General features: G+C 38.0%; 2 protein-coding genes across 2 annotated transcripts in view; one reads left to right on the forward strand and one right to left on the reverse strand.

The window, feature by feature from the left end:
* LOC135708341 (uncharacterized) overlaps positions 1-27,544 on the reverse strand; it is a 551,505-nt gene that overhangs the window by 362,115 nt on the left and 161,846 nt on the right. The window lies entirely within an intron of this gene.
* Positions 598-4,890, forward strand: LOC135708370 (transmembrane protease serine 9-like). Its single transcript, XM_065230451.1, has 4 exons — positions 598-2,201; positions 2,265-2,437; positions 2,502-2,601; positions 4,542-4,890. Exons 1-4 carry the CDS (start codon positions 629-631, stop codon positions 4,772-4,774), a joined length of 2,079 nt encoding a protein of 692 aa, XP_065086523.1. The 5' UTR covers positions 598-628; the 3' UTR covers positions 4,775-4,890.

The raw sequence follows: 27,544 nt of genomic DNA on the forward strand, positions 1-27,544 counted from the left end.
CATTGCGTCTCATCCACTGAAATCACTATCAATCACGACATCGCAAAACGAATCAAAAGCAGTTGCTCGTTGTGATCTCATTTACTCATTCATTCTAGTCATTTAAATTAAATACGTAGTTCTACTCACAACCCATCTTTGGCAGTGATAACGGATTCGTCCAAGCATCATCCAATCCCGCAAATGCAGCTGGTGATCGTTTTGTTTACTCGAAAAATAACTCAAAGCAAACCAAAGCAATCACGTCATTAATCATCCGCAATCATCCTCATTGGCCGCTCGTCTCAAGTGGTCAATGAACGGCAGCAGAGCTCAGAGTTGATTTAGACCAAATTTTTAAAGCTAACGGTGTCTGAATCAGCGATGCCACAACAATTTCAAAATTGTAAGCTCAAAAAAAAGTTAAGTTTAGGTATTATTTTTTGAGCTAACAAACTTGTTATAGTCCCAACTTTTTTCGTGTACAAAAAAGAATCTATACTTATGGCCTCGCTGGTCTGAGAATCCACACCTGAACGAGATAAGAGCTTCACTTCGAAGAATTGAGCACCGAAATTCCCCAGCCTTATCGGTGCCGGTCCTTTCGTGCGAGTGAAAACCTTCCGGCACACGAATCAGTCCGATCGCAATGCTTGCCGCGTACGCCGTTGTTTTTGTCGGTCTTCTACAGCTGATCGTTCCATCGCTAGGGGGTCGCTCCAAATGCGATCGTCTATTTTCACCGGTTCGGTGTGGCGTCCCGAAGCTCCACACGGGAGGATCTTTGCCGTCCCGTGAGTCCGAAGCTATTCGAGGAGAATTTCCGTGGCACGCAGCGTTGTACCATGAAGAAGGTGGAAACTTTAGTTACTGTTGTGGTGGATCGTTGATTTCCGAAAGGTTTGTTCTGACGGCGGCACACTGTGTGATGAATCCGAACAACGGCTTCAAGTTGACGCTCGAGCGGTTGAAGGTCAAGCTGGGCGTGCACGTGATCGGCGTGGAAGATGAGTGCGTGCAGGAGGTTCGGGTGAGGAAGATTCATGTGTACCCAGACTATCATGTGGGTGATTTCAAGCATGATCTGGCGCTGTTAGAGTTGCTCAAGAGGGTAGTCTTCACGAATCGGGTGCTACCGATCTGTGTGGACATGAGTGAGCATGAAGATAACGACTTCTACCGACAGTATGGGAAAGTTGCTGGATGGGGTTATACGGAGAAGGATTCGGTATCCAACTGGCTTCGGATGACGGAGCTGCCATTTGTTAACTACACCCAATGTCTAGGGAGCAATCCGGACGTATTTGCAAACACCATCTACGAAGGGATGTTCTGCGCTGGGTATGGAAATGGGACCAGCGTTTGCAACGGGGACTCTGGTGGGGGACTGGTAGCGTACAATCGGGACCATTGGATGCTGAGGGGGATCGTATCGTTTACTGCCCTGAGAGATGGACCACAGACCTTGTGTGATACCAAAGAGTACGCTGGGTTCATCAAAGTGCGATACTACAGGAATTGGTTGAAGAACATCACTGAGCAGGTGGGGGTTGGAAAAGAGGAACACTACACGGAAGCTCCAGTTTTGAATAACGACGAAGATTTCGATGAAGAGCAGAGGCGGGACCCTTGCGGAGAACGAAAGATTAACAAGCGCGGATTGATAGTGAACGGAGTTCGTAGCTACGCCGGGGAGTGGCCGTGGCACGTAGCCGTGTACGAAATCAACGGCCGATCGAAGCGGTACATTTGCGGAGGAACGTTGATCAGCGATCAGTATGTTATGACGGCAGCTCACTGCATGTTGGACGACACACTGAAGCAGCGGAGCGGAACGATCGTTGTGCAACTGGGGCAGGACGACCTGTACGAGAGTTCCGTTAACATGCGGGAGGTTCGGGTGGGGAAGATCAACCCGCATGAGGGGTTCGATCCGGTGCGTAAAATCAACGATATAGCTCTGCTGGAGTTGACCTCGTCGGTGCAGTTCAATGACTTTATTCAACCAGCGTGTTTGCCCACGAAGGAGGACGTCAGTAGCGGGAATCTTTTGGGACGTTTGGGATCCATCGTAGGTTGGGGTTATAAACAGCCTTGGTCGTTCATGATATCCAATACGCTGCTGTCGACGCGGTTGCCCATTGTGGACGTTTCGATGTGCTCGATTGGAGCGGAATTTGGAGTGGAGACGGAGGGAATTCTCTGCATGGGGTCTGCCAACGGTGAGTTGATGGAATTCGGGAATTCGAAATCAATGTAATTTCCGAATCGGATTGATTCTCTAGAAACCAATGCCTGTACGGGAGACTCCGGTGGAGGTATGTTCTTCGAGAAGGATGGACTGTGGAACGTCCGGGGAGTGATCTCCGCTCTGGATACGGTGGACGGGTTCTGCAATCCGGATGGCTACCTGAAGGTTGCCGACACGGGCCATTTCGTCAAGTGGATCAGGAAGGAGGTGCGGGTTTGACTGGTTAAATGATTTTGCATTTGGTAGGTTAATGATATTTCATTGGTTTCAGATCCGAGCTGCCGTCAGGAAGCTAACTGGTCGAGACAAAGATCGAGATATGTCTTTCCTTCAGGCGGGTACGGACCACGCGACGTCGGCCAGAGATTATAGTAAGTCGAGTTTGCAGGTTTTCTAAATCTTGTTGGATCTAGTTGAATTCATCAGAATCAAGGATTTATAACATTCCTAAGATTGATCTTTATCATTAATGAAATTCAAGCAGTCAATTCGATTCCTTTGGATTATTTTAATTATTCCTGAGGAAACCATTAATCCAATGTTCCACTACATCGTCCGTTGTATTGCATTTATTAGATTGAATGGATTCGTTGTACCGTGAAATGGGGTATCTTTGATTATGCGGGTAACTTTGATAATATAATATAAAGATTAAATTTACTCGCTGCGCTTTTTCCAAAATAGAAACATTGGTTCCATGTTGTAGCTTAGGGTATTTCCGTTGATATCGTATATAGTTTTTATATAGCATGTGTAATATATTTTACAAACATATTAAAAACAATTTTCGTGATTTTCGCCTGTTAGAAAAAGCTTTCAAACCATCTCTTATGAAATGAATTTCTGACAGAGCCATAACAAATTCAATATTGTATTCTTATTGCTTATGAGGTTTTCTGATTATATACTCATTCAAAGTTTCATATTTTAAGAACTAAATTGTTTGAGTTTCACCCATTTTTTGCTACATTCATCGAGTATTATCAAAGTAACCCCAAATCAAAATACTGAAGTTCGGCCACAAAACTAAAAAAAAGTAGTGTAAATGCTTTAATTTCCATTGAATATATTACTAACGAATTCACTCTTGGATCCTCAGTACTTGTTTAAAATATATAAAATTTGAAAAACATTCATTGCTGTAAAAAATATTTAGAATATACTTTAAAAAACTATCAATGTTACCCCGTTTTACGGTACTCTCAATTCTGTTGAATCGCGATTTTTTCCGTACGTATTTCTGATCGTGTGATCTCAAATTGCATCCAAATGCATGCAATAGTTCAATACAATCATGGAAAAAAATGGAGATACTGAAATTCCTGTAATCATCCTAAATGAGAACAAAATTGGAAAAATGTACATCGTTTGATCTAAATTAATTATTTCGTTTCGATCTTCTGAAAAAAAAACCTTGAGAACTTCATAAGTCCATGGAACTTCAGAGAAGATTTTAGAGCTCCATGATTGTTTCATGAACATTAGGAAAATGTGGGAACATTTCGTTAATATCAGACATAAAGGGAACATTTTATACCATAGATGAGGAGATGAAAGTATTGAATTTATAGTCCAGTTAGACTACGGCATTTTGAAAATTGTATATAGAAAGAAAAAAGCGAGTAAATAACAATATTGAGGAAGGCATGAATCTGATCGAGCACTCCTTTTAACAAACTCATCCGTTGCTAAGGGGCGGTGAGGGGTATTTCTTCTCATCATCTCTGGCAAAAGAAATGATTCGCTTCGTACGCTCATGTATCAACGATCATTTCTTTTTACGAGAGAAATACCCTTCACCGCCCGCAGATCGGACACACAATGCACATGCAATGAAGTCAATAAACGAAAAGTTTGAATTTCAAATCATAATTTCCATACTAACTTCAAATGGTTTGTGCCAAGTCAGTTTCTTACTAAATGAGTTCAACTTTCGGATGGCTAATCGAGACCCGATTTGAACCGCTTGAGCACTGTGGAGCGAAAATTTAAATTTCTGCATGAATCTAGTATAAATACAGTTAAGCATTATTTTATTACAATTACGGGCGGTCCACATGGATTTGAGAATGGCGGGGATTCACATATGAAAAATCAGGAAGTAACTAGCGCTAAATTTGCCATGACAGCACTGTTTACGGCTATCTGCCCTTAATTCGTGTTACTCATTTCATTAGATTCACTCTAGGTGGACTGGATTTTTTCGTTAAAAAGTAAAGCAGACAGTCGAAGCATTTAGAATGAACGAGAAAATGATTCCACCAAACACACAGTTGTAACCGCATTCGCACTTTCCACGATTGCATTTCAGCTACCCCCGGTCCAACACGGCCACCCTATCCGAGCTTCGCTGAAATCCACCACCACCATCACCACTACTACCAGCTGCCAGCGACGGAACATCGGCATCGGGATCGCTGTAAGCCGCGGGACGACGACGATTCCTCCTCCGATAGCAACGAAAGTAGCCTCAAAAAGTTATTCACGAAGAAGAAGTGCTTTATCAAGGATTTGAAAGACACTCTGCTGTCCAAATTGTTCTAGCTTGGAGTGACATGGCCGGCTTGTGCTGCTAGGATGATAGCGCATGTGAGAATACATGACCCAATTTCGTAATTACCAGCTCCTTTCGCGTTGTCCTTTTCACAACGTCCTACGGACTGCCACGTTGCTTTCACTGGTTACGAACACGAACGAAAGTCCCTTTCATTACGTAATGTTGTCCTTCAACTTTAGCCACTTACTACAAGAAGATAGCAGCAGCATTGGAAGCAGTGTTGCTGTCAGTTTCCAACGGGGACAATTGTGTTTCACATTGGCACATATTGGCGTGCCTAATTTTGCCCGGGTCCACTGTGTCAACTGAAATGATGACTAACACCTTCACCTCACTGAGAGCGAAAATCCCGCACCATTCACAGAACTGATGACAACTTGTAGACCAATGTAATGTACACCAAGATGGGTAACCACTCATCTTCGCATCCCCATTTCCTATGGCAGGGCACCAAAAGGCGAGCGCTCGCTTGCTAATTCGAGCGCCATAAATTCTAAGCGCAAAGAAAACAACCCATCCGTCGGAAGTGAAGAGGGAGGTTGTTGACGAGCTGGGAAGAAAAACAAGGATAATAATCCCGAAAGAGTCCGAAAAGTTGCCTTGCCTTGGGAAGAATAGTGCCGCCATCGTCAGCTCGGTCAGTGAAAAGATCAAAATGGGTCGAAAAAGCAAAATTGCACGACAAACATCGATACCTCGAAAACTATGCACTCGAAAGAGTTTGCCGACAAAAAATTATAGGGTTGTGTCCTAGACACGACCGCAGTAAGGCGTAGAGCCACGGATGTATGTCTCCTCTTAAGCAATTGTTTTGGAAATTTTGGCTTTTGGTTTGAAGTTTGCTTAAAATTTATTCCCGGAAAAAAAGTGATCGGCAAATCCATGTTTTTTTTGGGTTGACGTTATAGACGAGGGGATGGGTATTTTGCTTATCCATATCTGATTCCTCATTATTTGACAGATGATCACGCCGTGATCCACCTTTATCCGCTGACTTGGTCCTGCTGTTTTATATCTTTTCAGGTTCAAGCAGAATGATGTGGTATTCGTTTATGATGACTGGGTTTGGGGAAAACGTTTAGTTTATGAAAACAGTGATAAAATTATCATTTGCGAATTTTTCAAAAAATTTCGATTAAATTGGAAAAGTATTTATTTCAGCAGATTTGTTAAGTAATATCCTATCGATTGGCGTATTTGGATTTTAATTTCATCTATAAATGACAATGTTACAAGCGTTCAAAACCTAACACTATTTCCCCACACATATTTTTTGATTTGTACCCCAGTATAGTCGACAAAGACGTAGTTATACGTCAAAAAATCTTCCTTTTGACGTAGATGGTGACTAGGGTGGTCCACCTTTTTAAAATTAAATTTTAAACATTTTTTTTAAGTTTAAAGGATTAGTTTAAATTGGAAGCAGTGAGAATTGGAGTCGTAGAGATTCGGAGACAGGGAGAACAGAATTTAGAGATAAGTCAGAGAGGATTTCAGCCTGAAATAACTTGATTCAGACCAGGGCGTCACAATATCAGCTTCAATCTGCTAGCTTTCTTTTTCTGATGAAGCAGAACAAATAAATTTTCAATCGTTTGTCTCTCTATCCAGCAGGCCACTTTTCACAAAAGTAAATAAAATTATGTTTTTCGTAGTGTACCAACAGCGTACCATAGCGTACCTTCAAGGATTTTGAACGTACCTAGCAAATTTCTTGTTTTAGGGTATCCTGCTGAATAGACGGGGGATTTTTCGAACATCTTAATTAAACCTTCCAAAACCTTCACTGATGTAGTGTACCAATAGCGTAAATTTCCGTTACTATGATGCACATAAATGGAGCGTCATATATCATACAAGTTTAGATTATAGATCATGTAAATTAATGAGACATGTCATGCAATATTCCATATATTGTATGCAACTGTCCACTTTCGTTTGCAACATTTCTTGCAAGCTGCTTGTTTACGTGAAAAGGAAGTTTACATGTATGAATGTTTGCATGCATAGATGTTTACATCGCCAGTAAAATTCAGAATTTTTTGGTGTGTACCTTCCGAATCTGAGGTTCATTTTTAACGTACCTCAAAATTTACCTTCTTATATATATAAAACTCTTTAAAATACATTATATGTAAAATCTGCCTTCATATTTGGATTTGTCAGAAAATTTTAGTTCGATTTGACCCAAAAAACATATTACTTAAGTGTATTTTACACTACTTAATGACAAAAAACGTTATTTTGGAAGAAGTATATCAAAATACCCTTGAATACCTACATCCAGCTAAGCATTCTGTTTACCCCTGAAAATAGATAACCAACAAACATGGGAGATTGCATTTTTAAATATCTTTAAGTATACATTATCAATCTGTATGGGTACAGGTTGAAAACGGCATTTCTGATCGAAATGACGTCTGAGACAAAGTTGTAGAGAAAAAATAATGCCAATCAATGTATTTAGTTTATTTTTAGCTTAATTAATAAAAAACACAAAATCCAAATATATCAAAATATCCTTTTCCAATTTTAAAAATTTATTCTTTTCAAGAAAATGCTTATGAAAAATGCAAATTTTTGATATATTTAAAACCACTTGAATACTAACAAGAACTTTTGGTCAACTTGTTGAACTTTTTGTTAGAACACTTTTTTGTTTTCTTTTTTTTTCACAAAAAATGATTTAAGATATCCAAGGGGTGTTCACTCTACACATTGATTTCGCGCCAACTTTTTTCTCAGTGTGCCTCAAGTGTGCCGCGCTGTGTCGGCAATGCCAGTAATCGGTGTGACGTTGCATGTTGGTGAATAATTACATGTTTGGAATCCCGGTACTTTGACAGCTCGTATGTTTTGTTTTACTCACTGAAACCACAAGTAAAATTAGATTACCGGCATCTCGTTGAAGGACCTGCACCTGCAGCTAACCAGGATTCCAACATGGACCCGAGAGAGATCGAGAAAGCCTAGGCCGGCCAGAAGCAAGACTCCCCAAACGGTATGCGGATGTGGTTTGTCCTGTGCACGTACGACACCCAGGAATGGGACATAAACTTGGACATTATGTGAATCCAGGGCTATCGGTTCTTCTACAACAATCTGAGGAACACGGCTAAGTGTGCCCTGATGTACTTTACCGACGAGAAGCAGCACGACGTGCTACAGGGCATATGATAAGGTTGTCACGCTCCATTTTGAAGTTTATAAAATACTTTTATCGTCACTCTACAGAGTAACTTCGAGAGCAACATTGACCGCTGGATCCTGTCCCGGTTGACCAACTGCATCCACATGTCCAATAAGAGCTTCGAGAAGTACGAATTTTTCAAAACCACCAGCGCGTGCCACGACGTTTGGCTGTATTATCTGTGCGATCCTGGAGTGCTTGAAGCTGGTGTTACAGTCCAGATCCGAGGGAGCTAAGGTCGTAGGTAAACGTTCTACACTAATTTGAAGGTTGATCTAAAGCTTCTATAGTACTGCATGTCTTTTATCATTGACGAGCTGTACTAACGGTTGTCGTGTGGAGCACGTAGCCAGTATTAGCGCTTCACCGTACCCGAAACTGGAATCATACACCTGTCACAACGAGCAGCTCGAGAAAGACTTTGACTTTGTGCAGCGTATGGCCAAGATCAACCCAAATGAATTAAAATTTGCTGGTCGGTCCGAAGCGGTTACAACTTGTCGAACAAGATGAAGACGGAAGCATTCATCCTGTGCAGTAACGATGCCACCAAGGACACGTTAGAGAGTTTCATGGAAGCAGCCGACTATGAGAGCAAAATTCCTGAGGAAGTTCGGAAGAACAGCCAGAAGATGCTCGATCAATCTACTACAGAAGCATTGTTTTTTGGGTAGGCTACCGAATGCAAAAAAAATATATCACGGATGGAATAAAATGTGCAAGCTGCTCCAGGCATTATTTGGCATTGTAGTCGAATCCTCTTTCGCTTCCTGGGCATCGAAAATTCCCGGTGCTGGTTCTGAGGTGGCAACATTTTCCTAACGGAGTGTTAGGAAAATGTTGCCACCTCAGGACCAGCACCGGGAATTTCCGAGTCGTGCACTTTCCACCTTGTTGCTATCTTCGGCACTGCCCTGAACGTCCTGCGCATGGGCAATTGGATCTGCGCTGAGAGGCAATCCATTGCAGGACTTCACGGTTGCGGTTCTCAATAATGTGTGTATCAACAACAATGATTCAATTTGATTCTGACACATGCGCACTGCGCAGGTGCAGAAATAGTGCAGTGTAGCCAGTAACTTTAAAGATTGCGAAATTTCTCACCATGGGTGCCAAACAGTGCCAATGAGTGTACCCAGATGTGCCCAAGTTGCGTTTTGGTGAACTGTGCGGAGTGACCATCCTCTTGGAAATGTCTTAATTACATAAAGATAATTTTATCAAAAAGTGAAAATTTTGTCCAACAGTTCTTAGTTGGAGATGGTTAACGTCTGATATTTGACGTTAAGCATCTCCAACTATGTAAATCGTTAACTTCATGCATGAAGTAATACAAACATGATTAGTTACACTACAAAAGTTCTTGTTTTACGATTGTTATCATTTTGCAATTATGCAAAGTTTCATGCTAGTCGAATTGCCAATTGCTCAGTGGAGTCAGAGAGGATTTCAGTCTGAGAGAATTGGAGTGAGAGAGAAATACAGTGACAGAGAGAATTGGAGTCAGAGAGAATTAAAACTAGAGAGATATTAAGTCTGTTCCCGTACTTGCTTCTTTGCTTATGCTGTAAATTGCTGCAGCTTTCTGCAAGTTGCTGTAAGAAAATAATATGGTGCAGAAAATGCAGGAACATACTTTTGATTTTTGCTGTACATAATCTCACAGAAAAGCAGAATCATAGAGAATTGGATTCAGTGAGAGTTGTAGTACCTCTCACGCTTAAGGTCATTAGTTCAAATCTCATCCCGGACAAGACACGAATGAGCGAAGGCAGAGATAAAAGTTACTGGGGTAGATGCACCCGTTATGGGTATACGTTCCTATTATGGTGTGTTCCAATTATGGCATATGGGAATTCCGTAGGCCATAATTGGAACACAACATAATAGGAACGTATAGCCATAACTGGAACATCTGCACTACAATATTAAAACAAATGATAGACGAGTACCGTGTACCGATGGATTTGAGATCATACACTGATAAAGATCTGACCAGAGAGCGGGGCATCGTTTACTGAAAATGAACACAAAATTTTCATGAAGCATGAATAATGACCATGTAGTGTTCACATTTTGTAACCATTACCCCGCTCTCCTGTCAAATTTTGGTTAGTGCGTGAGTTCAGGTTCATTGGTGTACTCGTCCATTGATGAATTTGAACTTATCATAATCTAACCCCCTTAAATACTCACCCCCTAGGTAAAAATGTCAAGAACACAGGTTGACATTTTTAACCTAGGGGATGAGTACTTAAGGGGGTTAAATTTTGATAAGTTCCTTAGTGGGAATGACACTGACGAAGACTGCACATTGTAGTCGAAATACGTATCTGTCATGAATACCAAAATTTATTAAGTGGAATTAAATGGAAGATAACTATTTTTGCTATTTTATTGAAATAATAGATCATGCAAACACGTTCGATTATGCAGTGTTTTGGCTTGGCTCTTCGCTGATTGGATCGAAATATCAGTGCAAGGCAAAATGGAAAGGAAATGGAAGAAAAGTGAATCGTACGTAATTAGATTTGGCTAGAGGAGAATATGCGTGGTAGCTTCGGCAGTCCAGTTGAAAATGTTCTCATAAATGTAATTTCATTGTTATTGAATTCGTCGTGGTGGCCTCGATCGAGAGTGGTTTGATGCTCGGCTTGTACGATTGGTGTTTGTGTTATGCTATAGCTGTCGAACATGTAGGTTTGTCACTTTACCGATTAGATTTTGATGTGTTGTCGTATGAGTACGCATCCTCCATAACACGATCAGGAGGTCCGTAGTGTAAAACAGCGTAATTTCCTGAGCATGAGCATGAGCATGATTGACCGCCCACGGTTGCTACTCTGTTATTGCCAGACCAGCTGTAATTACACAGAGAACCAATAGACGATGCTTGGGACTAGCAATCATCCTCAATGTGTAAAAACTGGTGATCTCGAATTAGGCAATACCAGCGCCAGCCGCGCCTGAATGCAGGTCAAGAAAGGAATGGGTAGGAATGTGTTGACGTGACACTCGCTTTGATGGAAGCCGAGGAGTCCTCTGCACTTCCACGAGGAATCACAGGGATGTTGGGTAAGAGGGTTGGGTTTGCAGCAGGGTTCGTTTTGGTAAACGATAAGCTGAATTGATGTCCTAACAATTATATAACGCGAAGGAGCTTGGGATTGAACCCACGGTCTTCTGCTCAGTAAGCAAAAATGTTTGCCACTAGGCAGACGAGCTCCTTTTTAATCATCGAGTTGATGTTATTACCATGTAGTCATGTTAACAAATAAAACGATTGACGAATCTTGAATGTGGATGGGCTTGAGATTAGACTCATGATGTTCTGCTTAGTAAGCAAAACCGGTTGCTCTAAGGCCACCGAGCCCCTCATATCACATTATAGCGTTACTCAAGTTTTTATAACTATTCAAACCCAGCACCGACAACAACGAAAAGTTTTACAACATGCACGATAAACAAGCGATCTTACCATACATTTTTAATATGAAAGGACCTGGGACCACGTTTTTCTGCTCAGTAAGCAAGCCACTGCAACCGACGATCTTTGAAATCCTAAAACTAAAAGCTACGAAAAAGTACGTACGTATGCCTTCATTAAGATCCACTTTCACGCGACGTTCAATGTTTCGATTTTCTCTTTACGCATTCTCTTCAGGCAATCATAACAAGCTATGACCAACGTGACGATTGTTTAGGACCTGGTTAAACAAGCTATTCAAATGAAATTACGTTCTCGAATTTCACTTGGCATGTAATGAACAGCAGAAATACGCGATAATTTATATTTTCAGCGGTTGATGGTTGATTTTAAATATACTAACGGTACTGCCTACGACTACAAAGGCGATTACGACAGCAACTATGACGGCGCCTACGACAACGACAACAGCGAATTTGTAACAACAGCGTTTGCTAAATATCTAATAGCAATTACCTTTGTTGTAATACTTCCTGTATTGCCATGGTCATCTGGGAGGAGGGTCGCATCTAGTGCTTTCTCCAGGAACCGTTCACGGCCACCAGCTACCACCCGTCCATTCTTGCAAATCGCAGGCACACTTACGCAAGTTAAAAAAAAAAAAAAAACCTGTAAAACAGCGTAATTTCCTGAAAACTTAAAAAGGCATTGAAACGTATTTAATACATTAACACTCGATCAATCCATCTACCAATGTAATATTAAAAAGCTTTTTGTATTGTACTCAGGCATACCAAAAGTACCGCCTCATGACAGTATTCCAACGGCTGTCGCTTTCTTTTTCCTACGACAGCCTGAGATTGAGCTATAAGCGACAGCCCACAGTGAGGCTGTTATACGACATGCAACGTTGCCGTCTTGTGCAGTACACGACAGCTCGTTCTTTCATTTTCATTTTCATTTTCATTTTGCAGTATTTGGTGGGGCAATGGGAGCGCAAGTCAATCCAAAGCCGAGGATAAAGGACGGGTAATGGCTGAATAGTCTATGCGGACCACTTGAACGCCATGGGAAAAGGAAGGGATTGAAGAGGCCGGTTATTGGGGGGTTTTGAGGAAATGACACGTAGTACTAGATTTGTGATGCAAAATGTAAAGAAACCGAAAATCCATCTCCCACTGATTCATCCTTTCACATATATACCAAATTGATATTTTAAAGCAATAATCAAAATAAACAGACAATACATGATAAGGCTAGTTGCCAGTTGCTTTAAAGGCTAGTTGCCTCCCTAAGCGGACCCTCCGCATCCTAACTCTTCTGTTAACCAACTAAATGCTACTAGGCTGTCTAAATTTTCTTATTGAAATTCGTTTGATGATTATGATATCTCTAGTCTAATTTAATAAATAATTGCAATCTCTAATCTACCTACCATGCTTTATTAAGTACCTGCACTTGCAAATGTAATCTAAAACTTAACGTGTTACAAGTTGTTTTTGACTTAGACCTATATTTAATATATATTAGTTCGTCCCAGGTGACACCTTCAAGTGACTAAAATGGTTGAAGTTAGTTTCCTAGCTGATGTTTTAATTACATAGGGTATATGCTTCAACTACGCTCACACGTTTCCACTATGTTGCACAACAAAAATACGTATGGTTATGTCACAATAGAAGCACGCTACAGTGGAAATCCCGAGCCATAGTTCAAACACTTATCCCAAATCAAAATGAGGCACATATAAGATTAGTTGCAATACCATGTACAAAAATGGTGGTTAACATTGTTCCCTGAGTGAAAACAACAACGAAAGCTTGTCACGCAAGTAGAAGAAGTACTGTTGGGCATTTTCTGAAATATTTCAATAGTATAATTCCCTTGCAAACCCAAATAAATCTATCTGCGTAAAAATAAATAAAATAAGAGTGATTTGCGGCAAAACCCGCCAGTATCGCACCCAACGTCAGTGCCTATACGTAAGCGTACTACAACGCGGCTTTCAAATAAAGGAGTAACAAGTGTGATACTATCACTTCAGGCTAGAACTTTGGTTCTCTTATGCAATGGTTCATCAGAGAGGGGAAGCTCAGTAATCCTCATCGCATGCTCATGACGCCATTCTGCCATGGCATGAGCCAACGATGCCGGACCTAAACCAACCTTTTTTTTTTTAATTCTTTATTTAAGAGATTTTTAGCCTTAGGCTAGTTCATCTCTACACCTAAACCAACCGTCTCCAACGCTCCACTATGAAGCATAAGATTAGGCCCGCCCACCAACGTCCAGGTTAAAAAACTAGCCAAGGGGAGGGCGTTGCCGTCTTGTGCAGTACACAACAGCTCGTTCTTAGTCATATATTTTGTTCGTTCGGTTATGACAGCCTCGGATGGTCTTTCGTAACGTTCCTCGTACATACAACAACCAGACCGTCAAACTGCCGATTCGTTGCTGCTGTCTTTGAAATTTTGTTTGTATGTTGTAAGACTGCTACTACACTACCAGTGTGACGCCGAAGCTCGTTCGGTTGCTACACGTTCGTGCTGCCCATTGCAAAATTTGCATCCGATATTTTTTAGAAAACGCGCGGTCTTGAGCAGATCAGACATTCCGACATTCCGGCGAAAAATATAAGCCTTCCCGACACAAACCTGACTTCTACCAAACTCCAACCCGATGTTGGTCCGACATTGACCCGACATAAACACAAAATTTACCCGACATTTGACCGACGTCGATCATAAATTGACCTTACATTGATCCGACATCGGGCCGACATGTCTTTTCGGGATCATTCCTCTGGGTTTCTTCCATACTCCACTGCCGTATATCAATTGTATATAATGTCTCGTGACAGCCTTTTCGTGACAGCCACATGGGTAAGCTGAGGGATGTCGTCGGTTTGTGAAGGCTGTCATAACGACAGAAACATTGAAAACCTGGTCATAAAGAAATGTATAAATACAGCCCATTCGGTTCACTACGTTTCAAGCACGATGATTTTAGCAAAGCGGGTATAGATGCGACTGTTCTAATACAGCTTTCATTCGTTTGTGCGTGCGCTGTTGCCAATACACTTCGAATTCAGATCTGAACGTACGTTAGCAAGCGGTAGTAAAGCACACAAAGCAACAGTCAATTCATGTATAAACCAACTGTCGCGAGGAAGCCTGATTGTACTAGCTTTGTTTTACTATCGTTCTAATTTAGATTAGATTTCCCTCTACTACTAGTTCATCTAAACTTATATTTCCTTTAACTTTTGCTCTACTTTCGTTGAACTTTGATTCAACTTACATTATGCTTTCGATATGTTTTCATTATACTTTTGTTTTAATCGTCATACCTCTCATAAGTATACGATCTATTTTCGTTTTATTTTCTATCATATTTCATTCTAGTTTCGACCTACTTTCGTTTGTATTTTTATCCTAATTTTCAATCAAGTATTATTCTACATTTATTATATATTCGTTATAGATTCATTCTACTTACATTCTGCTTTTGTTCTACTTCTGATCAATTTTTGTTTAATTTTCGTTCTACTTCGTTTCGTTAAGTGGATCAAAACTTTCGTTATACTTCAATTTTAATTTATTTTAATTTTAATTTTACTGTTCTGCTTTTATTCAACTTTCGTTCAACTTTCTTTCTCCTTTCATTCTATTTTCATTCTACTTATCCCTAATTTTTTTTTGTTCGCCTTTTTTTAAACGTTCATTGTATATTCGTTAAACTTTCATTCTACTGTCATGCTTCTTTCGTTCTCCTTTCGTTCTAATATCGATCAAGTAAAGTTCTACTTTAGTTTTCCCTTCGTTCAACTTTTGTTCAACTTTCGTTCAGCTATCTTTAGCAGCTTTTCGTTATGTTTTCTCCATAATTTCGTTCTACTTTCCTTCTTCATTAATTTCACTTTCCTCCTGATGTCACCTGGAACGAAAGCTAGCAACGAACGAGCACCCTGCGTTCGGTTGCGATGCACTGTTTATTCGTTCAGCACCTATAAACCGATCCGAAAAATGACAGTTGCACACCCTCCGTTCGGTTCTCGTGTTGCGAACGTAACCGAACTATGCGTTGATGGAGTGTTTACATCTGTGCGGATTTACTCGCGCTAGTGTACTCGCCAACTAGCACGAATTTCAGTTGCTCCTGAAATTTCATGCTGGTAGACGCTGATGCTCTGTTTACATTATGCTAGTGAGCTTTTTTGTTAGCACCTAGCTCTTAGCGCTAGTGAAATAGCAAAAGTGTAAACACCCCACGAACGAGTGTAACCGAATCGAGCGAATTGGTAAAACGAACGCTTCGTGTCTATGTAGAAAACGCTCCGTGTAGGTTTGTGTGCAACTTTTCGAACGGCGTTGATGTACTGCGCAGAAAAACTTGAAACTAAAACAATATTAGCATAGTGTGAATATTACATGTATAAGGAGTTGAAGGAATAAGTATATCTAAAACTGTTCTGAAACAGAAATACGCTGTTAATTGCAAAAAATTCCCCGTCATCCTTGTCTCCTAGTCTACAGAGTGCATAAGCGCGGATAAAATAAATTCACAAAACAAATACTGTCAAAATTGTCTGAGCTCCTGTGTAGGTACCCGAGCAGGAGTAAATAACTAATGAATACCTATCATATTCTGATATGATACCAAAATTTGGTGTTGATCAGCATAACATAAGAGGTAAAATACCGAAAAATTGCATGCAAAATACTTTGTAAATAACAAAAAAAAAAATTTTGCAAAATTTGGTATTGGAATGGTATTGTAGGAACCTTTTTTTTGGTCTAGTTTTTGGTATTTTACCTTTTATCTCAGGCTCATCCATACCAATTTAAGGTATCGAGATATTCGTTCCTGCTCGAATAAGGTTTGTATGATTTTAAGCTATGAATTATAAATTATTTTAAGAATAATTTCAGCAACAGCGGTCCCACAATCGCTTTGTCTGAATGCAAATTAACAGAGGAAGATGACAGCAAGGTTTTAAACCAGTTCTAAAGCCTATATACGCAACCAACGAAATGTAAATTATGAAGCAGGATGTTGAAAACGACATAAATAAGCAATCAAAATAGACATCTCAGAGACCTGCACCCGGAAAAGTTCTCAGAATTTGGTCTGCACCCCGATGATGAAGTTCATGCCTGGGCGAAAAAAAGATGCCGATAGTTGGTATACACATTGACTACACCTTCTACATGTCCTCCTGCATCAAAATGGTGACAAAAGCTGGACTTCCATTGTTAGTCTTTGAAAAACCAGGGATTTACGACAAAATTTATGACAAAAATCGAAGGAGCTCTCAAGGCGAATCCCGTTACCCAGAAGAATGCTCGCGAATTGGAGAGGTAGCTAAAAGGTTCCAAGACCAAATCACGAAGGATTTGGAAGAAAAGTTCGTGTGCGTCAATAAACGGACGTTGAATCCTAGGTGCGAACACACAGTACATAAAAAATGGTGGTAAGTACCCTCGGTTTAATTGATATGAAGGTAGCTCAAACTGCGGAAAACTTTCGTGACGAAGTATCCAAATTTTTGTCACAATTTGGTTTGGAAATCGAGAAACTGTACTATGTCACCACAGATAACGGGGTGAATTACGCGAAGGCAGTTTCTCTCATGAAAACGGTACAGGCAATCGCCTTTATTCTCATTTTCTATAGAACCGTATTTGTTTGTTTCAAACATGTTTTGTAGAGGAAATTGATGTAATGTCGGCCTAAATGCCCCTAATTTGGGCCCATATACAAATTCAGCAATCGACTAAATTTTCCATTAGTACCGTCCCATCTAGATAAAATTGATAAATAGTAGATTTTTAGCAATGGGCCCAATCTTAGATCCATAGGTCAACATTAGAGCCAGTTCCCCTATGTAAAATACGATTCGAACGAAAACGAGAATAAGGGCGAATATTAGAAATGGGAGAGGACACAACAAATGATCACAGCACTGGAGTCGACTCTGGAGATGAGAATGAAGCTGGGTTTAGGCAGGGCAAGTCAATTGATCAAGTCAGTTGAATTCAACTGACTTGAACGTGTAAACCATGCCATTCAACTGACTTGATCAACTCACTTGAAATGAAAAAAGTTGAGGTTTAACTTTTCAAGCCAATCGAATTCAACTGAGTTGATCATTTGACTTGCCTAGTCTAAACCCAGCTTGATTGCGAAAATATTTAACATCTACCCCGTTCGAAAAGTTGCACGCAACGCTCGTATGTTTTGGTTACGAAAAAACCTACACGAAGTGTTTTCTACGTACACACGAAGGGATCGTTTCGACCATTCGCTCGGTCCGTTTGCACTCGTTCAACGCATAGTTCGGTTACGTTCCCAACATGAGAAACGAACAGAGGGTGTGCAACTGTCATCTTGCGGTTTGGTTTATAGATTCTGAACAAAGTACGAACGCGTTCAAGCACATCACTGCCTCCTTCCTTCAAATAAGTTTTGTTCTGCTTACGATCTACTTAAATACTAGTTTCGTTCAACTTCCTATGTATTTTCGATCTATTTTCATTCAAGAATCGTTCTACATTCGTTCTAATTTCGATCGATACATCGACAGTGAGCATACATAAGGGCCTATACGCGATGATCGATTCTCTTCGTCGATTTTCTCTTTTGTTAATAACTCGCTAGATTTAACGTTTCTCGGTGCGTTTGCTGTTGCTTTTGATAGCCAATACAACCTGCTACTACTCCGCATTGAAAAAATTCTAGAAAATGGTTTCGCTTAGCTGTAGCAATGCAAAGAGAAAATCGATGAAGAGAATCGATCATCGCGTATTCGCCCTTATGCATGCTCACTGTCGACATGTACTTTCGATACAACGATACTTGTATTTTCGTTCAACCTTCGCTCTATTTCTTGTGCTTCGGATTTCAAGCTTATTGCTAATCGCATATTAGCTTATTGCGTGCTCTTAACGTAATGTTCTAGATGCTCTTCTACAGTTATAATTGATAACTTTGGATGCCCGTACCATTTTTGCATTGGTATAATTGTGTGGCAAGTACAATCATTCTCAAGGCCCAGGGAAGTCGAGATTTTTTTTTCGTTCTACTTTAGTCTTAGTATCGTTGCAGATTTACTCTAAATTCATTCTGCTTTCGTTCTACTTTTGATTTATTTTCGTTCTTCTTTTGTTCTACTCCCGTTCTATTTAATTTTACTTTCATTCTACTTTCTTTCAACTTAATTTTGTTCTGCTTTCGATCCAGTTTCATTCTTATTTCGTTCTTCACCCGTTCTACTTTCATTCAACTTTTGTGCAGCTTTCTTTCTGCTTCCATTGTACTTTCGTTTGAATTTCGTTCTACTTTCATTTTGCTTCCGTTCTAATTCCGTTCAAGTAAAGTTCTACTTTCTTCCAACTTACGCTTACTTAATATCTTTTTGTATTATAGTCACTTTAACCCATTTCTAGGTCATTCGTAACAAGTCCGGGAATGCAATTTGATCTCGTGTCCTTTAGCGTGACAGGCTAAAGCTAACCACTATGCCGGGCCCATCTTTTTGTGAAAAAATCCTTTATTCCCTTGAAGCAATGTAAATTCTATTCCACGAATGTCAAACTGCTATTAGACCATGACCTCAGTTGTAAACAACAGAACATAGCTGAGCTGGTTGAAGAAGAAATTTTTCATCTCTAGATGCTTCCCCAACAATTTTGCTCCAAGCTAGAGGAAAGAACTGCATGTTCATCCTTTAGAAAATTGCATCAAATGCATTGCACCCATCATGCGTCATTCCACTGAGCCAGCTGGATATCAACTGCACGCCCAATGAGAGTAACACAAAATTGAGGCGAATTTAACTCAAAATTGCAAAGCGTGCGGTTACTCAGTGAATGAATACAATTTTCCTCGATATTCTTTTTAATCGAGAAATATTTCACTCACTCTATTAGTACATTCACATTCAAGCAATTTATCTCGGAAAAGTGACGAAAATTTTACGCACTTACAAGTACAATTTTGAGTTGAATTCTACTCAGTTACTGAGCAACTCTCATCGGCCGTGTGCAAGCGAAATGCTCTTTCTTTTTCCCATAGAGGATAGTTTCACTCTCGCTTTGTCCCTGACTATTCATATTTCAAAGCACTTTCCCTCATCTCGTCACTAATTAATGTTCTGAGTTTTTTTTTTCATTCTTTTCATCCTGTCAGCTTTTTATTTGAGCAAAAGAACAAACAATACGGAAAAACTTTTTGCACGGGTTATTTTACACATTCGTTGAGTGACGTGCTCTGCCTTTGACAAGGGATCTGGGCGTTTTTCTACTGGAACGTAAATTAATTCCGAACATTTTTTCTCGTTGCTTCGGTGATATGGCAAAAATGATTCAAACAAAAAAATATAAGTATCAAAATTTGAAATTAATCTTTTTGATTTTCTAGGAAGTTGGTCATCAACTCAAATCATCTGCCATCATAAATTACTGGCGCACTGACGGGGATCTTTTGATGTTATTTCAGTCCCGCTTATCCCATGAGAAAATGGAGAAACTGGTTCTTGACGTGTTATGTGCCTGAAACACGGACGAAACTGCGAGAGTAGCGAGCTTGCACCTTGATGATCGAGGCTTGACAAAAGTCGCTCGCGTGTGAGCTTAAAATATGTAAATCCTTGCTTGTGAGGAAACTTCCACCCGAAAGTGGTATCATTTTCCATTCGGTGGTGGCTGTTGCTGCTGGCAAGGCTCTGGAAACGTTTTGTATTTGCTTTTCGCCATTCCTACCATCATCCACCAGCAGTAGCAGCAGCAACCGTCAGAGCCAGAGCAGTAGTGGGTAAATGTTGCATAACAGAATTAAGGCTTGGTGGTCGGGAACGGATCTAGGCAGCTCGACTGCTAACTGGAAATGGAGACTGTAATAATAGACCTGTATCCGCCACTTGCAGCTAAACACACATATGGGCATGGGAAAAGCCCGAGTACGGATTATTCTGGGCTGGTTTTGTTTCCGACTAAATAGCAACTATTACATTATGCTACCTGAACTGTTTCCGTTACTCTACACACCCACAGTGGACCAAGGTACGGCAAAACATTGTAGCCTATTCATGGTCAAGTGGGAATCCAACAACAAGTGCTGCTCGGTGAACAGTTTAGACGAGGCTTAGGAGAGCTGCAGGTTAGTAACTGCTGTGTTTTCGATCACTTATTTTATTTTCAAAGCACTGAAAATCTATCAACTGATTTTTGCAATACTTAATTGTTTTTGATCTCATTTCGTTCAACTTTCGATTAATTTTATATAAATTTGTATTTAAATTCCTATCTGATGTCGTTCTACTTTGATTTAAGTTTCATTCTAGTTTCGCTCTACTTTGTACTGCTTTCATAATAGTTTTGATCTACTTTTGATATATTTTCGTGCTACTATATTTTCGATCAAGTGCCGTTGTACTTTCGATCCAGTTTAGTTTAGCTTTCTTTCTGCTATCGCTTAACTTTCGTTCAACTTACGATTTATTTCGATATACTTTCACTCAATTCTCGTTGTACTTTCATTCAACTTGCATTTTGCTTTCGATATGTTTTCACCATACTTTCGTTATACTTTCTTTCTATATTAGTTTTGCTTGCCTCCTACCTTCATTCTAGTTACGTTGTATTTTCGTTCTATTTCCGATCTTTTTTCATTCTACTTTCGTTCTACTTTCGTTCATTTTCAATCAACTATCGTTCTAATTTCGTTGTGGATTCATTCTTCAACTTTTGATATATTTTTGATATTCTTTTAATCTACTTTCGTTTAATTTTCGTTTTAATTTTGTTCTACTGTCGTTCTAATCTCACTCAAGTAAAGTTCTACTTCCACTCTTTCGTTCAGCTATTGCTCTACTTTCGTTCTGTTCCCACTCCACTTGTGTTCTACTTTTATTCCACTTGCATTCTGCTTTCGATATGTTTTCACCATAATGTCATTCTACTGTCTTTACTTTTCTCCTTTCTTCAATCTGATTTTGTTCTACTTACATTTGCCTTCATTCAAGTTTCGTTCTGCTTTCGTTCTACTTTTATGCTAGTTTCGTTCAACTTTTTATGTATTTTCGATCTATCATCGAATCGCTCTACATTCGTTCTACTTTCGTTCTGCATTTGTTCTAATTTCGATCAACGTAAAACATACGTTCTATATCGTTCTACTTTCATTCGACTTCCATTCTGCTTTCGATATGATTTCACCTTATTTTCGTTCTACTATCCTGCTACCGTAATTTTACTTTCCTCCTACCTTCATTCTGGTTTCGTTCTATTTTTGATATTATTTAAATCTACTTTTGTTCTACATTTGTTGCTTTTTTAGTCAAGTATCGTTCTACTTTCGTTCTAGTTTCGTTGTAGATTCATACTACACTCGTTCTGCTTTCGTTCTAATTTTCATTGTATTTTCGGGGGCGACCCCAACGTAGTGGTTAACATCCATACCTCTCACGCCAATGTCACGAGTTCAAATCTCACCCCCGGACAAGTCACGAATGACCCAAGAGTGTTAAAGTGACTATAATAAAAAAAAAAAAAAAAAAAAATTGTATTTTCGTTCTTATTTTGTTCTATTTTCATTATACTGTCATTCTATTTTCATTCAACTTTTGTTCAACTTTCTGTCTACTTTTATTCTACTTTCGTTTAACTTTCGATCCCCTTGCATTCTGCATTCTGCAGTTTCGTATAACTTTCTTTCAACTTACGTTGTATATTCGTTCTGTTTTCGCACCACTTTCATTCTACTTTCATTCAAGTAGTATTCTGTTTCGATATGTTTTCACCATATTTTCGTTCTTTTTTCCTTCCACATTAATTTCCTCCTTCCTTCTAGTTTCGTTCTACTTTCGATCCGTTTTCGATCTGTATTCATTCGAGTTTCGTTCTACTTTCGATGTATTTTCGTGCTAATTACGATCAAGTATTGTTTTACTGCTTTTTAGTTTCATTGATCATTAATCCTACATTTGTTCATTCTTCGATCCACTTTTTCGTTGAATTTTCACTCTACTTTCGTAGTTTTTTCAATATAGTTTCTCATTAAATTCGTTTAACTTAAGTTCTGCTATTGATCTGCTTCCGATTTGTTCGATTGTTTTGTTTTACTTTCTTTCTTATTTCTTTCAACTTGCGATCTACTTTCATTCAACATTCATCTAACTTTAATTATACTTCTTTCTATTTTCATTTAACTATCGTTCTATATTCCATTATACCTTCAATCAACTTTCGATCAATTTTCGTTCAACTTTCGATCAACGTTCGTTTAATTTTCATTACACCTTCCCTCCCCACCTCCCCACCACCCCACCTTCAATCAAATTTATTCCAACTTTCGTTCAAATTTCGATCAACTTTCGTCCAACTTTCGTTCAACTTCCGTTCAACTTTCGTTCAACCTTCGCAATACTGTCATCTATCTTTCTTTAAGCTTTCATTCTCGTTCTACCTCCATTCTATTTTCGTTCTGAATTCGTCCTATTTTCATGTTAGATCCATCCTACTTTAGTTCTGTTTTCGTTAATTTTCGTTCTTTTTTTATTCTTCATTATTATTACTTGCTTTTGTTCTCATTTCTTTCTACTTTCATCGTATATACGTTGTTATTTAATTCTTGTTTTGTTCTACTTTCTCTCTTCATTCTTTTCATTTTCAATCTACCTCAGTTCTGTGTTTGTTCTGCTTAAGTTCTTGATTCAATCTTCTTTCATTCTAAATTAAAATAACATTCTGCTTTCGGTCTTGTTTCTTTCGACTTTCGATGCAATTAAGATCAACTTTCGTTCTACTTCTATTTTAATTTCGTTCTTAATTCGTTTTGCTTTCGTTCTTCTTTTGTTCTATTTTAGTTCTACTTTCATTCTACTTTTATTCTTCTTTCATTTTACTTTCGTTCTACTATGAAAGTACTTCTTTCGTTCTACTTTCATTCTAATTTTATCCTACTTTCATCCTACTTTCATTCTTCTTTCGTTTCACTTTCTTTCTACTTTCGTTCTACTTTCGTTCTACTTTCGTTCTACTTTCGTTCTACTTTCGTTCTACTTTCGTACTACTTTCGTTCTACTTTCGTCCTAATTCCGTTCTACTTTCGTTCTACTTTTGCTCTACTTTCGTTCTACTTAAGTTCTAGTTTCATTCTACATTCGTTCAATTTACGTTCAACTTAAAAAACAAATCGTTTATAATGAAAGATTGAGAAAGCAACCCCATAAAGCAACTTTCAATTAACTTTCGATCAACTTTCGTTCACCTTTTGTTCAACTTTCGTTGAACTTTCGTTTAACTTTCGTTTAAATTTCGTTCAACTTTCATTCAACTTGCATTCTACTTACATTTTTCTTTCGATCTGTTTACACCCTATTTTTGTTCTACGGGCGGTTTACCTTCGATCTACTTCCGTTCTACTTTCATTCGGCTTTCAATCTTCTTCCATTTTATTTTCATTCTTCTTTCATTCTAATTTCGTTCTACTTTCGTTCTACTTTCGTTCTACTTTCGTTCTCATTTCGTTCTACATTCGTTCTACTTTCGTTCTACTTTCGTTCTACTTTCGTTCCACTTCCATTCTACTTTCATTTTACTTTCGTTCTTCTTTCATTCTACTTTCATTCTACTTCCATTCAACTTTTGTTCTACTTTCGTTCTACTTTAGTTTTACATTCACTCTACATTCGTTAAACTTACTTTTATTTTCCGTTCAATAAAAAAAACAAATCGTTTCTACTAAAAGACTAAGAAAGCCCATAAAGTAACTTTGGATCAACTTTCGTTCAACTTTCGGTCAACATTCGTTTAACTTTCATTCAACTTTCGTTAAACTTTCATTCAACTTTCGTTCTACTTTCATTCAATTTTCGTTCTACTTACATTCTTCTTTCGATGTGTTTACACTCTATTTTTGTTCTGCTGTCGTTTACTTTCGTTCTACTTTCATTCTATTTTCGGTCTACCTTCATTCTACTTTCTTTCTACTTTCGTTCTACTTTCGTTAATTTTTTTATTCAACTTTCATTCAACTTACATTCTTCTTTTGATATGTTTAAACCCTATTTTCGTTTTGCTATCATTTTACTTAATTTCTGTTTGCGCTCATTCAACTTTCATTTAAAATTCGTTCTAGTTTTGTTCTTCTTTTGGTCTACTCTTGCACTACTTTAGTTTTACTTTCATTCTATTTTATTTCTATTTTCTCACTACTTTCGTTCTGCTTTAGTTCTACTTTCATTTTACTTTCGTTCTTCTTTCGTTCTACTTTCATTCTTCTTTTGTTCTACTTTCGTTCAACATTTATTCAACTTTCATTCAACTTACATTCTTCTTTCGATATGTTTTAATACTTTTTTCGTTCTGCTATCACTTTACTTTCAATTTACTTTATTTCTATTTGCGCACATTCAACTTTCATTTTAAATTCGTTCTACTTTCGTTGCACTTTCATTCTACTTTCGTTCTACTTTCGTTCTACTTTCGTTCAACTTTCATTCTTTTTTTCATTTTATTTTCGTTCTACTTTCATTCTACTTTCATTCTACTTTCATTCTACTTTTGTCCTACTTACGTTCTACTTTCGTTCAACTTTCGTTCTACTTTGTTCTACTTTCATTCTACTTTCGTTCGTTCTACTTTCGTTCGTTCTACTTTCGTTCTACTTTCGTTCTACTTTCGTTCTACTTTCGTTCTACTTTCGTTCTACTTTCGTTCTACTTTCGTTCTACTTTCGTTCTACTTTCGTTCTACTTTCGTTCTACTTTCGTTCTACTTTCGTTCTACTTTCGTTCTACTTTCGTTCTACTTTCGTTCTACTTTCGTTCTACTTTCGTTCTACTTTCGTTCTACTTTCGTTCTTCTTTCGTTCTACTTTCGTTCTACTTTCATTTTACTTTCGTTCTTCTTTCATTCTACTTTCATTCTACTTCCATTCAACTTTTGTTCTACTTTCGTTCTACTTTAGTTCTACATTCACTCTACATTCGTTAAACTTACTTTTATTTTCCGTTCAATAAAAAAAAACAAATCGTTTCTACTAAAAGACTAAGAAAGCCCATAAAGTAACTTTGGATCAACTTTCGTTCAACTTTCGGTCAACATTCGTTTAACTTTCATTCAACTTTCGTTAAACTTTCATTCAACTTTCGTTCTACTTTCATTCAATTTTCGTTCTACTTACATTCTTCTTTCGATGTGTTTACACTCTATTTTTGTTCTGCTGTCGTTTACTTTCGTTCTACTTTCATTCTATTTTCGGTCTACCTTCATTCTACTTTCTTTCTACTTTCGTTCTACTTTCGTTAATTTTTTTATTCAACTTTCATTCAACTTACATTCTTCTTTTGATATGTTTAAACCCTATTTTCGTTTTGCTATCATTTTACTTAATTTCTGTTTGCGCTCATTCAACTTTCATTTAAAATTCGTTCTAGTTTTGTTCTTCTTTTGGTCTACTCTTGCACTACTTTAGTTTTACTTTCATTCTATTTTATTTCTATTTTCTCACTACTTTCGTTCTGCACTCGTTTACTTTTACTTTACTTTTACTTTACTTTTACTTTACTTTTACTTTACTTTTACTTTACTTTTACTTTACTTTTACTTTACTTTTACTTTACTTTTACTTTACTTTTACTTTACTTTTACTTTACTTTTACTTTACTTTTACTTTACTTTTACTTTACTTTTACTTTACTTTTACTTTACTTTTACTTTACTTTTACTTTACTTTTACTTTACTTTTACTTTACTTTTACTTTACTTTTACTTTACTTTTACTTTACTTTTACTTTACTTTTACTTTACTTTTACTTTACTTTTACTTTACTTTTACTTTACTTTTACTTTACTTTTACTTTACTTTTACTTTACTTTTACTTTACTTTTACTTTACTTTTACTTTACTTTTACTTTACTTTTACTTTACTTTTACTTTACTTTTACTTTACTTTTACTTTACTTTTACTTTACTTTTACTTTACTTTTACTTTACTTTTACTTTACTTTTACTTTACTTTTACTTTACTTTTACTTTACTTTTACTTTACTTTTACTTTACTTTTACTTTACTTTTACTTTACTTTTACTTTACTTTTACTTTACTTTTACTTTACTTTTACTTTACTTTTACTTTACTTTTACTTTACTTTTACTTTACTTTTACTTTACTTTTACTTTACTTTTACTTTACTTTTACTTTACTTTTACTTTACTTTTACTTTACTTTTACTTTACTTTTACTTTACTTTTACTTTACTTTTACTTAAATTTACTATTACTTCATCGAAAAATGTGCTTTTTGTTTAGAGCAGCCCTACAATATGGGTATTTTTGAAACGAGGAAAACGCAGCGATGCCGAAAATCGATGGCTGACGCCAATTAGGAATCCAGTATGGCAGCCATCGGGCTTAGAAAAAGTGTCATATGCCATACAATATGGGTTTTAATGAAACCGAACGCCACCATCTTGGATTTCAAAATAACGTCGGATATTGATTTTCGGCCTCTAGACGTCCATCCGATTTAAAAAAAAATACCCATATTGATGGGTATTTGACAGTATTTCCCACTTTTTCTGAAACTTTGAATTTCAAAATATAAATCATCCCGATTAAATATGAGCATAAACTGTTCATTGTAATAATTGTAACTTGGATATCTTGATTATCCAGATGTATATAGGGATAGACTCCTTTTATGTCTATCCACTGGATAGGTCTATCCGGATAATTTTGAAGCCTGGTCCTGAGGGCTTCCAGGACTAGAAATGAGAAGTTTCATGTCAAATCTAGAAGATTTAAACGACAAGTTTAGTTCAGAAGATTAACAGGACATGTCCAGAGAAACTTCAAGGTATGTCGAGAGAATTTTCAAGTCTTCACATTCAATGGATTTTCCAGTCCAGAATACTTTCAGTGCAAATCCTGTTCAGAATACTTCTAGGGTAATGCTAAAAGACTTTAACTTTTAGCTTAGAGCGTTTCTAATCCGAATTCAGAAGAATTTCTGAACATGTCTAAATATAGGACTTTCAGAGCAAATGCTGAAATTCAGAAGACTTACAAGACAAATTCAAAGTAGGGGAAATGGCTTTAATGTTGGCCTATGGATCTAAGATTGGGCCCATCGCTC

The sequence above is a fragment of the Ochlerotatus camptorhynchus genome, unplaced genomic scaffold, assembly GCF_037179485.1.
Source record: "Ochlerotatus camptorhynchus isolate MF236.1 unplaced genomic scaffold, CSIRO-AGI_Acam_v1.1 ptg000330l, whole genome shotgun sequence".
Classification (NCBI taxonomy): domain Eukaryota; kingdom Metazoa; phylum Arthropoda; class Insecta; order Diptera; family Culicidae; genus Ochlerotatus; species Ochlerotatus camptorhynchus.

Bases quoted from the DNA above. Each gene is read 5' to 3' on its own strand.
- LOC135708370 (XM_065230451.1), top strand. From the start codon at position 629: ATGCTTGCCGCGTACGCCGTTGTTTTTGTCGGTCTTCTACAGCTGATC. The intron at 2,202-2,264 runs GTGAGTTGATGG...TTGATTCTCTAG, and splicing joins CTGCATGGGGTCTGCCAACG to AAACCAATGCCTGTACGGGA. The intron at 2,602-4,541 runs GTAAGTCGAGTT...ATTGCATTTCAG, and splicing joins GACGTCGGCCAGAGATTATA to CTACCCCCGGTCCAACACGG.